This window comes from Neomonachus schauinslandi, chromosome 1 (genome assembly GCF_002201575.2).
Source record: "Neomonachus schauinslandi chromosome 1, ASM220157v2, whole genome shotgun sequence".
Classification (NCBI taxonomy): Eukaryota; Metazoa; Chordata; class Mammalia; order Carnivora; family Phocidae; genus Neomonachus; species Neomonachus schauinslandi.
Window position 1 is genome coordinate 204,989,304 of NC_058403.1, and position 15,191 is coordinate 205,004,494.

Sequence of the window (15,191 nt, forward strand, 5' to 3'; positions counted from 1 at the left end):
TTTCCTGCTCCGGCGACCCCCCAACCTTGGAGCCCCCCCGTCAAAGGCTGGCACCCAGCCTGCAAACACTCCGCCCCCCCACACCCAGCTGTCACTGCCAACCAAGGCACGTATGACCGCTGGGGCCCCACATGGGGCCTTGTCACCACCCCACCCCCTCCTTTCCTGGCCCCTCTTCCCAGATTCTAATCCCCCCACTTCCTCACTCACCTCTCCCACTGATGGAACCCACTGCCAGACCCCGACCCAGGCTCCTGCCAGTTTGGGAGTGCTGTGGGGTCTGCCTCCACCCCGGAGGGACCTTGGCCACTTAGTGACCACACCCCTCCCCCCTCCAGCCCCCGCCATCTTTCTCCTGCCCTTCCCCTTTTCACCTTATCACAGCCCCCCTCCAAACCCACGCTGCCCCCCTTAAGCATTTCCCAGAGCCTCCTCCAGCATTGTTTTTCCCTTCTGTGTCACTTGGCATGGGGGACAGGATCTTTCTGGGTCCCTCTGCCCCTCTCTCATCCTGTCACTCTGTCACTCTGCCTCTCTGCCTGTGTTCCCTCCTCCAAGCAAACGTCTGTCCCTGGCTGAGGTAGCAGACTGTTTATGAACCTAGAGAACTGCTTCAGTGCTTCCAAAGCCAAGTTTGAGCCTGTCTTGCTGGGATTCATTGCATCTTCTTTCCTGGGTTTGGGGGGGCGGGGTGCAGCAGAGCTCCTTCCCATCTCCTGGTATGCAGTGAGCTCTAGGCTTCTTGGAGTGCCCCTAAACAAATGGTTGTTTTACACCTGAGGCTCCGTCATTCACCCAGTCCCCAGGGCTTCTTCACCCTCTCCTGGCCCAGGATGAAAAGTGGGGTATGAAGTGTCTGGGTTTAGCAGGGCTCATTCAGCTTGAGCTGGGATGGTGAGAAAGGGGACTTGAAGCATGACAGTTGGGGAGAGTAGTGACTGACATCTAATGACTTGCTTTGCCAAGGGACAAATAGATTCTGATCATTCCCAGGGCTCAGCCAGAGAGAGGCCTGTTTCCCCCTCAGCCCCCAAATTATGTTGGTGTTGGCCTTTTCCAGCCAGAGAGATTCTGTATCTGGAAATGCCTTCAGAAATGACCTCAAGCCCCTTCCTCAGTTCCCTCGGGTCTTAAATTGTCATCACTCCAGACCTATAGCTGGAGCTTAGCTAGGATCCCCTTCCAGTTACCCAGAAATAGTCAGAGCTGAAAAGGGAGGCCATGTCCAAATACGCCCTTTCCAGTTTCTGATCTCAGACCCCAGCATCTGAGTCCTTTGAATACCCTGTCCCAGAAAGATGCAGGCATGAAACCCAGGGAACTTTATTCCCATACGGATTCAAATGGCAGAACTCAGAATCACCAAGCAACCATGGGAAGGCCTGACATGTCACCAATGGGCGGGGGACAGGGAGGCAAGTGCCTGTAGCTGAGCACTTGATGACAGAGGAGCAGGTGGGTAGTGACCAAAAAAGGTCTGGGCATGAGCTTGGAGGGGACTAGGCAGAGGGGGAGGGGCTGGGGCCCCCAGCAGGTGAGGCTGGCTGGGAGGTGGAAGGTGGAGGCAAGTAGCTATATATTGCAGTAGCTCAGCTGAAAGTTGGGGAGATGACATCGTCCTGGAAAACTTTCAAGGCATATCAAACACATGCAGAGTGGGGCGGAAAGCCGCACAGGGAAAAGGATCCCCGAGAAAAAGATCAGAGAGGCTCTGGAAGGAACCGCTAATTCTCCCAGAACACAGGCCAGACACCCAGAAGTGGACTACCACAGTGAAACAGAGCTACTGTTTATTGGGCATCTAGGATGTGCCAGGCTAAATGGTCTCCATAGATCTATCTGCTGGAGTGATTTTCATAACAGGGTTTTCTCCGAATTTTCCAAACACGCTGTCTGAGTTTGACACGGACTATATCAAAGAGGCAGGATTCACATCCAGATCCACTTACCAGCCAATTTCCTAGACCCCAGAATTTCCTGACCCAGACATTCTTTCTTAAGCTGCCTCCTTGATTTTTACTCTATTCACTTATATTTTCTTAATTTAAAATAATAAAGTTGTGACCCACTTTTGTTCAGATGTAAAGTTTGATCTGTCCTGAGCAATAATATAAATGAAATCAGGAGATTGGTATGCTAGTCACATTCTCTCTGATACACATTAAAATACAATGTAACTGGAAAAGTGAAACATCCCTAAAATCATTTTATGCCCTGCCAGTGAGACCCATGTCACACTTTGGGAGATGCCCCAAGCTGTACGTCCTTCCAGAGGCTTACAGGGGCTCTTAGAAAAGTAAATAGGATGAGAGAGGAAGCCCCTTTTTGCCTTGAAGCTCTGAGTCCAAAAGGATGAAATAAGACAAAATCTGCCGTCTTGTAACCAGGGTGCGGTGGGGGTGGGGGCGGGGGCAGTAGCCAGGCCAGCCTGCAGGGGGCACCTGAATTTCATCTGCCAGCTTTCAGCCTGACCTGGGTCAGGAAAACGCCCAAGCCATAGTAGACACCAGTCAGACATCCTGCAGCCCCCTGTGCCCCTGTCTCCATGGCAGGACACAGTGTCAGCTTCCTCCCAGGAGGGCAGGGATCGAGAACAAGCCCTGGTGGGGTGGGGTGGGAGAAATCTTAACCCAAAGATGCCAAAGCCATTGGCAGGGGCCTGGAGAAGATGCTAAGAGAACATATAAAAAAGACCAAGCCCTGGGCTCTGAGCAAGCTGGAGAACCGAGAGAAGGCCTCCCAAGAGGCCTGGGGACGGGCGGCCAAGTGGAGCTCAGGCCTTGGCTGGCACTGGCCGAAGGCACCCCTGGGAGCTGGCCCACAGAAGGGGCGGGGCTGGTGAAAGGGAGCCCCCAGATACCCCTCCAGGTCCCAGGGACAAGCAGATCCAGGCTCTGTGAGAAGTGCCTCCAAGAGGTCCCTGGATAGGAAGAATGGAGGCCCTCTAACATCCTACAGAAGCCTGAGAGCAGCAAGCACCTTCTGTGCATTGGCAGTTGTATGGGTGCCCAAGAGGGTCCTGCCAAGGCAGCTTTTCCCTTAGTCCAGTCAGGCCTACAGAAGCTTGAGGGTCCTATCTGTCCCTTCCCTGTACCCGTTGGTCCCTAAGTTGGCTTCTCTTCCTGCCACCACCCCACAACTCCCTGCCTCCCCCTATAGATGGAGTCTTGGGGATGGGCAGCCAAGTTGGTACAGCAGGTCTCATGAACCTTCCCAGCCACCGTAGTCTTGGTGCCCTGAGAGGAAGACTGAGTGATGGCTTCCAACCCCAACGATGGTGAGGATGAGCCCTGTTGCTATAGCAACTTCCCAGGCACTCTCTGCCCCTCAAGCCAGGGAAGGGCTGCAGTGGAGTTTCAGGAACAGGTGGAGAGGAAGAGTCTGTAGACCCCTGGCTAGCCCTGGAAACCTCTCCCTGACTAACAACCCTGAGCTTGGGGGCCTGGGGAAAAGCAGAGGTATGGGTGGCCCCATTCAGACAAGGGGGGGCGTTCCACCCAGAGCGGGGGTCCAGCCCAGTTTTAGTATATGTGCTGCCAAAGTGAGCACAGGGGGTCCAGCTCAGACCAAGGCGGTGGGGTGGTCCAGCCCAGTGTTGTGTTAAGCTCAGAATGGGGGTTGGTTCAGCTCAGTGGTGGAGTCCAGATCATAATGGATGATGGTTCAGTACAGAATGGGTGTCCATCCGGCTGGGGAGCGATCCAGTCCAGAATAGGGGTCCCATCCATCCGTGTCCCAGACAAACAGGTTTCAGAGGGCTGAGTGTGCTGAGATTGTTGTCTGGGGTGTCCAAGGCTGGGCTCCTGCCTCCTGCTGTGGCCCTGGCTTTTTGAGGGGTGTCTGGGGTTCTCTCTGTTAGCCCAAATCGAATCCAGACCAGAGTGGAGGCTGGCAACCACCCCTCCATCCCTTGGGGGAGACATGGCAGGGGGGCGGGTTTCATAAGCCAGCAGCTGGCTGGGTTTCCCTTCTCTGCCACTTCCTGTTGTCAGCAGGGGCCACGGGTGCTGGGTACTTTCAGAGAAGCTGCCACTGACCCTCCACTTTATTTGGGATGTGGAAAGAAGGAGGAAGATGGTCGAGGCTGCCTCCCCCTCCCCCACCCCTAGGTTTAGCCTTTCGTTTCCGGTTGGACTTTCATGGCTGAAAGCAGAGCCAAGCACAGGGCAAGGTTTGACAGAGGCCAAGGACATCCTGCGATGTTAGTCCCCTCTCTGCCCCCACATAGGAGCAAGACAAATCCAGATATACCCATTTTTCTCTTGGGGTAACAGGATTTGGGGCCTCCAGGTTCAAAGAGGACTTAGGGGAGGAGATAGGGTGGCTCTTGCGCCCGTCCCCACCACTTCTTTCTCTCCATCTGCTCTTTCAGCTAATTAACGGGGCTCTGGGGCCTCTTTGGCCCCAGGGAGCCCCTAGCTGCTGCCTGGGTCTGAACCTTAACTCCTTCCCCTCTGCCCAGTGGACACTGCCCTGGGCACATTCAGTGCCATCCTCTGAGTAGTTCAGCACTCACTGAGGATGGCAGGACCTGGCATCTTGGGAGCAGTGAAGTCCCTGGAACAGGAAGTTAGCTTTAGCACTCCACCCCTGGGGCAGCCAGGCCAGCCAGAAGGGACACCCTCAGGAGAATCTTCCCACTGCCTTCTGCTAAGGAGGGCCTTCGCAAACCTTGGCCAGCCGGGAGCAGGTACCTTTAAATGCTTCCCTGGCAACCGGCTCCTCCTCCCTGGTCCCCTGAGGCCCTTCAGAGGAAGCCAGCTCAGAGGCCTTGCGTGTTCCTGGTTTCCCTGCAAAGGGAGGATTCCAGGGAGGGCTCAGGGCAGCCTGGGATGGATGTGGGGTCAGGCAGTGGCCAGGGCAGTGACTCGGAGACCACCTTCCAGCTGTGGCTGCAGCTGCTTCTCTGGGCCCACCTGACTCTCCGTTTCCTGGGCTACCTGCACCACACCTTCTGGGCGCCTAAGCCACAGCCAGCACCCTGAGCCTCCCTGGCCGGGGTAGATGGGTCCCACATCACTCTATCCCTCTCCACCCCTCATTGCACCCTCTGCTGGAAGACATAGGAAGCAGAGGTGAGTATGGGGGCTCCTGGCTGGGGCTTCCCCCATCATTATCCCTCTTTATCTGCCCACTCCTTCTGGCACTGTCCCCCCCCTCCCCACTGTGCCCAAAATCTGGCAAGCCGATGGCACCAGAGGGGACACAGTTTGGGCCCTTTAGTACGTTGAGAGTCTAGAGAAGAGCTGTACTAGGACCAAGGCACCCATGGAGCCTCTCAGTGGGGTACCAGCAGACAGCCAAAGGCAGGCCCACTAAGTCAGGAAAAAGCAGAATATGGTAGTTCTCAGGGAGGGCTGAGAGCAAACAGGGAAGCAGGACCAGGCATTCTCCTGGATTCTTCCCACACCCCTTCCGTTGCCTTGTTAGGTGGGCAAAGGTGAAGTCCCAAGAGGGTACCCTCTCCCCCGCCACCTTCATCCAGAATTCAGTGTGTATGTTTGGAGGTTTCCAAGGAAGGTGTTGTGCATCAAAATAGATTCTGCTAGGGAAAGCACTGGATTTGGTGCAGCCCCCAGGCTCAGAGAGGTCTCAAGCAGTTGATGGCCCAGCCAGGTACCAGCCTAGGACTCGTGGCCATTCCTTGACTGCCCCCTCTCTGCCCAGCCACTCATTTTTAGGCTTTCCTGGCCAACGGTCTCTCCTCCGTCTGCCGTTCCTGCAACCCCATGGAAGGTTCTTCCCTCCAAACGCTGAGGGGAGTCTTGGGAACGGTGGGAGTGGTGGCCACCCATGAGGCTGTGTGGGATTCCTGGCGCTGTGTCTGGGTAGTCCAGGCAGATGACAGACGATGCCAAAGTACAAGCGCGTAGGACCCCTCAGGGTGGCAGGTGTCAAGGGGTAGAAGACAGCTCCGTCTGTGGGCCACCCTGTGCACTGCCACCAGGCGGGAGCGAAGCAGTTAATCTTGTGGGCATTGAGGTCCGGCAGGCCACCTCAGGCCTGGTCAGTCTTCCCATCTGTACAAGGAGAGGAACAGCAGGTCTGACCCATTAGGGTAGGAATTAAGCACAGAAAGCATTCAGCACAGGACTGGCACACAGGAAGGGTCCCTGAACAGCATGCCTGGCCCCGGGGGGTGGGTACAAGGGCTGGTCTGTAATGCAAGAATGCACCAAGCTGTACATTTAGAGCTTGAAAGGTCAATGTACCCCCCACGCCCTATATTTCATACCTCAGTTTTTAGAAATACCTAAAAACAAAATCAGTAATTGCCATTTATATCGCATTAACCCCATACCAGCCACTGTCCAACCCCTTTTGCCAAGATTAATTCATTCAGTCCTCACAACCATCCTACCAGGTCGTTACTAGTATTATCTCCATTTTACAGATGAGGAAAACTGAGGTCAGGTCAGTTGCCTAAGGTTGCACAGCTCATCAGAGACCAGGCTGGGATTTGAACTTGATCTTGTCCCAGAGTTCTGGCCCTTAACTGTTTTGCTGGGCTCCTTCTTGGCCTTGGCAAGAATGCCTGTTTTCAAGCCTCAGTTTCCTAGGGCGTTAAATGGGAAGAATGGATAAAAGGAAAGTTAGTAGGCAAACCAAGTGAGCAGGCCCAGGGTCCACCAGGAAGTCTTCACCATTAGCCGGATGGTGATGTTCGCCTTGGGGTGCTGAAGGGCCCGTGGGGTGTGGGCATAGGGTAAGGCTCCCCTTGAACCAGCTCTGGAGGAAGGACCCCTGGACTGGCAAAGGCGGGAATGGGGCCAGCTGGGGGCCAAGGCAACAGCTGAGCCCCCCAAGGGCGCCTGCTACCCGAGCCCCAGAGGCCTCCACCCAGGGCTCGGCCTCCCCAGAGAAGGGGTTGGAGGAGCAGCCAAATCCCCAGGCTATAAATATCTTGGCTGGCGTCGGCCCTGGCCATGGAATGTCGGTCAGAACTGGGGCGAGTGGGGGTGGGCTGGCCTGGGCGTCACTCTCTATACCCCTAAGAGTAACCCCCGAGTCACCTTGCACCCCATTTGGGACAGAGTTGAGGCTATACCCCACTTCTCTGAGTAAAGGGGGCCCAGGCCCCCAGCCCAGATCAGGGCCCCCCAAAGCTGCCCTCCAGCTCAGCCAGGGCACCTGAAGCTACTGGGAAAAGGTCAGTCTCTAGGTTGAGACAGCTGCACCCCACTTTGCACAAATGGGCATCTCCCCAGGAATAGCCGAGGCCCACCCTGATAAGATGGGGTCTCTAACTAACGCTCTCTCTCTTTTCCTTTCAGTGAAAGAGTTCTTAGCCAAAGCCAAAGAAGATTTTCTTAAAAAATGGGAAAATCCTGCTCAGGTAAGCCCCCTGGATGCAGAGCCCTGAGAGGGGTGAGCTGATGGTCCCCCATCCTCCAGTCATGTCCCTGTAACATGGTGAGGATTTTTAGGGCCCTGTGGAGGGCTCCAGACCTGACCCCATTTGCTCCCTAGATGCCAGCGGGGGCTCCTGGGCAGAGGCACACAATCACCCACTGGCACGCACCCCCCCCCCCCCCCCCCCCCCCCCCCCGTGGCCCCTGCCCCCCCCCCCGCTGCCAGTAGTCCCTGGGCCCCGGGCCAGGGCCGAATCTGGCCCCTGCCACCCGTCTTAAGGAATGTGTCCTTCGCCATCTTGTTTTTCCGCCCCCTGTCCTTACCCCCATCATTCCACCCCCTCCCCAGGGCCCCCTCTGCTGGTGGCAGAGGGCATGCCCTGGACCTTGGCCTTGCCCCCACTTGGAGGGGGTCCCTGACTCTCCCAACCCCTCTGCCCACAGAATACAGCCCATTTGGATCAGTTTGAACGGATCAAGACCCTCGGCACGGGCTCCTTTGGGCGAGTGATGCTGGTGAAGCACAAGGAGACCGGGAACCACTTTGCCATGAAGATCCTCGACAAACAGAAGGTAAGCACAGCCCAGCCAGGAGGTCACCGTCCCCCCCGCACCAGGCCTTGGTTCAGACTGTTCCCACAGCCTGACTGGTCTTCCCGTCTGTCATTCACCAACTGTTTCCTGAGCCTTCATAATGTGCCAGACCCGAGGTTCAGAAGCGCCCATGCTGCCTTCATGAAGCTTCCCCTCCAGACCAGCCACTGATGGGGGTCCAGGCAGTGGACACGGGTTCAGACACCTAGCCTGTATCAAGGAAGCCAGAAGTCTTCCTGGGCAAAGTATTGTATTTATACAGATCTTTTTTCTTTTTTTTTTTTTTTAATTTTTTTTTATTTATTTATTAGAGATAGAGCAAGAGAGCACAAGTCGGGGTAGGGGGGTGGGAGAGGGAGAGGGAGAAGCAGACTCCCCGCTGAGCAGGGAGCCTGATGCGGGGCTCAATGCAGGGCTCGATCCCAGGACCCTGGAGTCATGACCGGAGCCAAAGGCAGATGCTTAACCAACTGAGCCACCCAGGCGCCCCTCACAGACCAACCGACCTACCTTTCTTTTTTTTTCTTTCTTTCTTTCTTTCTTTCTTTCCTTCTTTCTTTCTTTCTTTCTTTCTTTCTTTCTTTCTTTCTCTTTTTTTCTTTCTTTCTTTCTTTTTTTCTCTTTTCTTTTCTTCCTTTCTTTCTTTCTCTTTCTTTCGTTCTTTCTTTCTATTTTATTTATTTGAGACAGAGGGGGCACAAGTGGGGAGGAGGGTTAGAGGGAGAGGGAGAAACAGACTCCCCACTGAGCAGGGAGCCCAACACAGGGCTCGATCCCAGGACCCTGGCATCATGACCTGAGCCAAACGCAGACGCTCAACCGACTGAGCCACCCGGGCGCCCCACAGACCTTATTTCTGTAAATATTTTTGAGACCCTACTTTATGCCAGGCACTGCATGTTCAACAGAAAGGTAATACAAGCCATATATGGTTTTAAATTTTTTAAATTTTGTAGAACCCCCCCCCTTTAAAAAGTAAAAAGAGGGGCACCTGGGTGGCTCAGTCAGTTAGGCGTCTGCCTTCGGCTCAGGTCATGATCTCAGGGTCCTGGGATCAAGCCCCGCATTGGGCTCCCTGCTCGGCAGGGAGTTTGCCGCTCCCTCTCCCTCTGCTACTCTCTCTGTCAAGTAAATAAATAAAATCTTTAAAAAAAAATTAAAATTAAAAAAAAATAAGTAAGAAGAAACAGGTAGAATTAATTTCAGCAATGTGCTCTAATTAAGACAGTATATCTACAATATTATAATTTCAACATACGTAACCAGTGTAAAAATACCATTAATGAGACCTCTCATTTTTTTTTTCTGTATGAAGTCTTCAGAATCCAGTGTGTATTTTACACTTACATCTCTGTTCAGATGTTCAGTTTTCACTAGAAAAACAAGAAAAAGCAGAGAGGTTGGAAAAGCAGATTCACATATCCCACGTTGTTCCATTCAGGCTTAAAAGTCACCCAGTAACTGCCTCGAGTGTTCGTTTTTAAATTTTCATTTTAGAAACTTAAAATTTTAAACTTGGTTCCCCAGGCAACTAGCCACATCTCGAGTGCTCAGCAGCTGTACATGGCTAGTGTGGACTTACTGGACAGTGCAGGTGTAGACCTGGAGCATACAGCTGTGAGCAAAGCGGGAAAAGCCCTAGCACAGCAGATCAGAGCTGACCGAGGGGCCAGCCTGCCTGCGTGTGACATGCGGTCCTGACACTGACTAGCTGTGGGTGACCTTGGGCAAGTCACTTCCCTTCTCTGCATCTGGGTCTTCCAAAATGCCATGCTCACAGCACATACCCCTCAGGGCTCTTGTCACTATGTGTGAGGCACCTGCTGGGGACAGCTGAGGAAGAATCAGTGTGGGGTTTGAGTGGCTGTGGGGAAGGTGCTCTGGATGCAGGGAAAGTATTTCTAAATATCTCTTAGGCACCACTCTTGCTTGTCTTTTCGGTTTCAGCTTAGCTGCCCCTTCCTCCAGGAAGCCTTCTCTGACTCCCCCGTCCCCCTGACTTTACCAGGCCCCTTACCTGGGCATCCGCAGGCCCCGAGCTTACCCCCACCATGGCTCTGACCCTTCTGGGCCATGAGGCTTGGTGACTCGTGTTCTTGCCCTGAACTGCATGCCATGCAGGGACAGGCAGCTTCTGCCTTCTCAGTATGTCCTCAGCATCCAGCCTGAGGTTCTACAGGCTGTGGTCACTCAAAGGGACCAGCCCAGCCCAGGGGGTTACTTCTGGGCATCGGGGAAGAGGAGGACCCTCTCAGACCCACTCTTACCTCCCTTCCCACCCCCACAGGTGGTGAAGCTGAAACAGATCGAGCATACCCTGAACGAAAAGCGCATCCTGCAAGCGGTCAACTTTCCGTTCCTCGTCAAACTCGAGTTCTCCTTCAAGGTGGGGTCCCAGTGCCCAGGGGCCAGGGCCACTGCTAGGTGGTACAGCCTCGGGGCTCCCAGAGCTAGGGTGGGGGCCGAGGACGAGCCGTGGCTGCCTGAGGAGGCAGGCCCACTAACGGGAAAGGAGGAGAGTCCCAGAGGAGGGATGCTGGGGGCAGGAGTCAGCCTGAGACTGTGGTAGACCCATGTTCAACTCCTGGGCCCACCAGTTTCTAGCTTGAGAACCTGGGGCAGATCACCCAACCTGGCTGACATCCCTCCAAACCACCTCCCCATTTTACAGCAAAGCACCTGACGCACGCACGACTCTAGGCCCAAACTGCGCCACACAGCCTGGATTTGAAGCGCAGCTCTGTGCTCCTCCAGGCTGTGTGATGCTGGTGCGGGACTTGACTGCTGTGAGTCTCAGTTTCCTTGTCTATAAAGTGGGGATCCCAACACTCCCCACCTAATGGGGTGGCCATGACCATTCCAAGCACAATGTGAGCACCCTCCGTGAGCTATTTTGGGTGTTATCCTAAGCTGTGACCGCAAGATCTGGGGAAAGCCATTCGAGGCCTGAGACCCAGACAGTCACAAGGGCCCCGTGCCTGGTTTAAAGCTCAGCTGCTGTCATCCTAAAAGTTGTAATAATTTTTTTTAACAAGGGGCTTCACAGTTTTATTCTGGGGCCCCACAAATTCTGTAGCCCATCCTGGGCCCGTTTTGCAGGTGACAAAACTGTGACCTCAAGCTTCAGTGAAGACAGTCGCAGACGTGAGATGCCCCAGAGTCCTCTCCCCAGCCCAGGCACACTGGCTGGGCCCCTCCCACCCCACCTGCCGGCCCTCACTTTCACCCCCTGTGAGCAGGATCCCAGCTGCCCCTTCTTCATGGGTGGAAAGAAATGAGCCAGGAGGCTCAGGAAGTATAGCGCCTGGCGCTGCGAACAGGCTTCGTATGGGAGCCAAGATTGTTGTTGTCGCTTTATTCTGGAACACCCGCCATGTAAAGGCACCAGGCCTTCAGATGGGCCCCTGATCAGCCACTGTTTCCCATAGGACAACTCGAATTTATACATGGTCATGGAGTATGTGCCTGGCGGGGAGATGTTCTCGCACCTGCGGCGGATCGGAAGGTTCAGGTGAGCTGGCCAGCCCCTGCCACAGTGGGCCCGGGTGTGCCCACAGGTGTCGTCGCATGACCAAGCCATCTGGGAGGTGACGTGGGCTCTCCAAGTCTGTCTGGATTCTTGTTGCCCCTGAGCCGAGGAATCTGTGATTTCTCAGCCCCCACAAAACAGAAGAAGCACGGTGACTTTGGTCTCACTGTTTAAGTTGGCAGTTTTAAAATTCATGCTATCATTTACCTTAGTTATGTAGATATGTGCTTTATATACAACAGAACGCACAGGAGCTGAACGTTTTGACATTTGCATACACTTGGGAAACCACCACCCAAAATACCATAGAGAACATTTCCATCACCCCAGAAAATCCCTTGAACCCTGTTCTTGGCAAATTGCCGCCCTGAAGAAAGCAGTTGTCCTTTCTGGTTTCAAACACCATAAATGTGTTTGGTCTGGGTTTGGGCTGGATATAAATGGAATCACACCGTTTATATTCTTCTGTTCCTTTCTTCTCTTGCTTCACATAATCATCTTGACATCTAGCCACGTTGTTGAGTGTATTCATCGTTTTTCCTGGCAGTGGTGTTGGGTACGATTCCACTGTATGAAGCTACCACAGTCTGATTGTGTTCCTCTGTTGATGGACATGCGGGCTCCTTCCCGTGTGGGACCATATATGAAGAAGTCTGCTCTGCTTATGTGTTTGGGGCGGCTCTGAAGGCCCAGCTGCTAGACCATTTAGGGGTGGGCAGGTCATGCTGGGCATAACCACCCACACTCACCTGTCCCCTCCCCAATTGTCCCCACTAGTGAACCTCATGCCCGCTTCTACGCGGCCCAGATCGTCCTGACCTTCGAGTACCTGCACTCACTTGACCTCATCTACCGGGACCTGAAGCCGGAGAACCTCCTCATTGACCAGCAGGGCTACATTCAGGTGCCCACCAGGACGGGCATGGGGCAGGCCCAGGCGGCCATGGGCTGGATCCTCCCCCTCCCTGTCTCCTTCCTGGCCAACAGCCCGTTCTTGTGCCTGCAGGTGACAGACTTCGGTTTTGCCAAGCGTGTAAAAGGCCGCACCTGGACCTTATGCGGGACCCCTGAGTACCTGGCCCCGGAGATCATCCTGAGCAAAGTAGGCACCTCCCCGCCCATCCCACTGCCCTGAGGCCTACTCCACCTGCACCCCTCCTCGCCCTCCTCTTTTCACACCATACCCTCCGCTTCTCACTCCAGGGCTACAACAAGGCTGTGGACTGGTGGGCCCTGGGGGTTCTCATCTACGAGATGGCCGCTGGCTACCCGCCCTTCTTCGCTGACCAGCCCATCCAGATCTATGAGAAGATTGTCTCTGGGAAGGTGAGGCCTGGATACAGGGACTAAGCCCCTACACAGACCCTTCCCCACCAGTTCTGCTCACCATGGAGCCCTGCATATGGTGTCAGAACAATCTAGAAGTTCATTAAGTTAGGCCAAGCAGTGAAGCTGGGTGCACCAGCCACATGAACAGGCCAGCACCTCACACAACCTCCCCGTCTAATCCTGGACCCACACTGCTGATATTTCCAGGGCTTCCAGAACCCCAGGCCTCACCCGAACACCTTCCCTGCCCGACAGGAGACTCTGCTTGCCTCCGGTCATCCCACTGAGCATGAGTTTCCACAAGTTTCACAGCAGGAAGCAACCGTGTGCAGTTCCCGGGTGCCGCTCCAGACCCTGCAGGGTCACTTAGGGGATGCAGCCCATGCCTCCTCTCCCAAATGCAGACTTGCTAACTCTTGGGGTACAGGTTGGGGTGGCAGAGCTGTCACAGAGTGCAGACGTGCTCACTGCCGCACGATGCACCCTGCTCAGCTGTACCCCAGCACTTGGAAGGAGTGATGAAGCTCAGGCTTGGAGAGCATCATCACAGGCCCCAAGGGCTCAGGACAGAGTGGGAACCCCGCCTCTGCCCTCAGCTCACTACCTGGCTGGGAGGACCCAGCCATCCTTCCACCTGGCCTGGGAATTAGTGGAAGCAGCTCCCAGTTCAGCCTGGGGGTGCCGACCTGGCTCCATGTCCCAGCTCAGCCACCCATTGACTTTGAAACCTCGGGCAAGTGCCTTTGCCCTTCTGAGCCTCACCTTACCCATATGAGAACTGGGGTACCAGACACTTGCCCCTCTGAGAAAGAAATCCGCTGCGATGGGTTACTAAAAAGAGAAAGACGAGGTGTCTGCCACTAGGCTGAAAAGAAATTGCAGGGAAAATGGCCCAAAGTGGAGGGGGTGGGGGGCGGGGAGCAAAGGAAAAAACCATAGACGGTTCTGAGGAGGAGAGGAGAAGATGAGCATAACTCCCTTCTTTGTAGCATTTTACAGTTCCCACGCGCCCTCAGCGGTATTCTCTTCCCTCATGCAACGCTGGGATATCTGCCCCCTGCCTGAGAGGCAGGCACAGGCCCAGAGAGGGTAAGGGCCATGGCCAAGGTCATAACAGCGTGTAAAATGTAGAGCAGTGCTGGAACTTCGTTCTTGGCGGCTATAAATCCAGTGACTACTTGCAAACAAGGCTTTGGGGAAGTTTCTGGAAGAGTTGAAGTGAGCCTTAAAGAGTGGAAGAGTCTGGGGCGTCTGGGTGGCTCAGTCGTTAAGCGTCTGCCTTCGGCTCAGGTCATGGTCCCGGGGTCCTGGGATCGAGCCCCGCATCGGGCTCCCTGCTTTGCGGGAAGCCTGCTTCTCCCTCTCCCACTCCCCCTGCTGTGTTCCTGCTCTCGCTATCTCTCTCTCTGTCAAATAAATAAATAAAATCTTAAAAAAAAAAAAAAAAAAAAAGAGTGGAAGAGTCTTAGCTATGGAGAGAGAGGGGGAAACAAAAACAGTCATTTCTCTCCTAACCGTGGATGTTTCAGAAGTCCCCAGACCCCGGCAGAGCTGCCTTAGGAAGCAGTAGCTAAGAATGCAAGTTCTGGAGTCCAACAGACCCAAGTTGAAAACCCCCAGTCCCGCTCCTCTGTGTGACTTTAGGCAGGCTGTTAACCCTTCTGAGCCTGTACCCTCGTCTCTAAAACGGGAACCATCGTAGGGTTTACCTTAGAGCAGCAGTTCCCAGGGTGGCCCCCTGTCCAGCAGCATCAGCATGGCCGAGGAACAGGCTAGACATACAGGTTCTCAGACCTCCTGAATCAGAAACTCCAGTGGGCCCAACAAGCTTTTTTTTTTTTTTTAATATTTTATTTGACACAGAGAGCACGTGCAGGGGGAGTGGCAGGCAGAGGGAGAGAGAGAAGCAGGCTCCCCACTGTGAGCAGGGAGCCTGACGTGGGGCTCGATCCCAGGACCCGGGATCATGACCTGAGCTGAAGGCAGATGCTTTAGCCGGCTGAGCCACCCAGGCACCCCCCAACAAGCTTTTTTAATGGGATCCTAAAGCACACTTAAGTTGGGGATTCTCCACCTTGGAGGACTCTTAGATAGCAAAGGCAGCATTCTGGGATTCCCCAGACTCCAGAGAGTCCCCCACCCTGACTGTGTTAACCCCCTCTCCAGGTGCGGTTCCCATCCCACTTCAGCTCTGACCTGAAGGATCTGCTGCGGAACCTGCTGCAGGTGGACCTCACCAAACGCTTCGGGAACCTCAAGAATGGGGTCAACGATATCAAGAACCACAAGTGGTTTGCCACAACTGACTGGATCGCCATCTACCAGAGGAAGGTGGGCCACCTCCTTCCCCATGCCACGCCCCCCCCCCCCCCCCCCCCCCCCCCCCC

At 54.6% G+C, this 15,191-nt stretch overlaps 1 protein-coding gene across 3 annotated transcripts in view; it reads left to right on the plus strand.

Moving 5' to 3' along the window:
- The window catches only part of PRKACA (protein kinase cAMP-activated catalytic subunit alpha), a 16,648-nt gene that overhangs the window by 411 nt on the left and 1,046 nt on the right, over positions 1-15,191 (plus strand). The window contains exons 1-9 of one of the 3 annotated variants that reach the window (XM_044917734.1): positions 3,183-3,277; positions 7,275-7,336; positions 7,797-7,925; positions 10,234-10,332; positions 11,375-11,457; positions 12,253-12,379; positions 12,482-12,577; positions 12,679-12,801; positions 14,971-15,135. In XM_044917734.1, the coding sequence (XP_044773669.1) occupies positions 3,256-3,277; positions 7,275-7,336; positions 7,797-7,925; positions 10,234-10,332; positions 11,375-11,457; positions 12,253-12,379; positions 12,482-12,577; positions 12,679-12,801; positions 14,971-15,135 (906 nt within the window). In that variant the 5' untranslated portion in view covers positions 3,183-3,255. Of the gene's footprint in view, positions 1-3,182; positions 3,278-3,611; positions 3,622-7,274; positions 7,337-7,796; positions 7,926-10,233; positions 10,333-11,374; positions 11,458-12,252; positions 12,380-12,481; positions 12,578-12,678; positions 12,802-14,970; positions 15,136-15,191 lie in introns of those variants that run through there. The other 2 variants (XM_044917735.1, XM_021705583.2) reach the window with 2 other exon arrangements.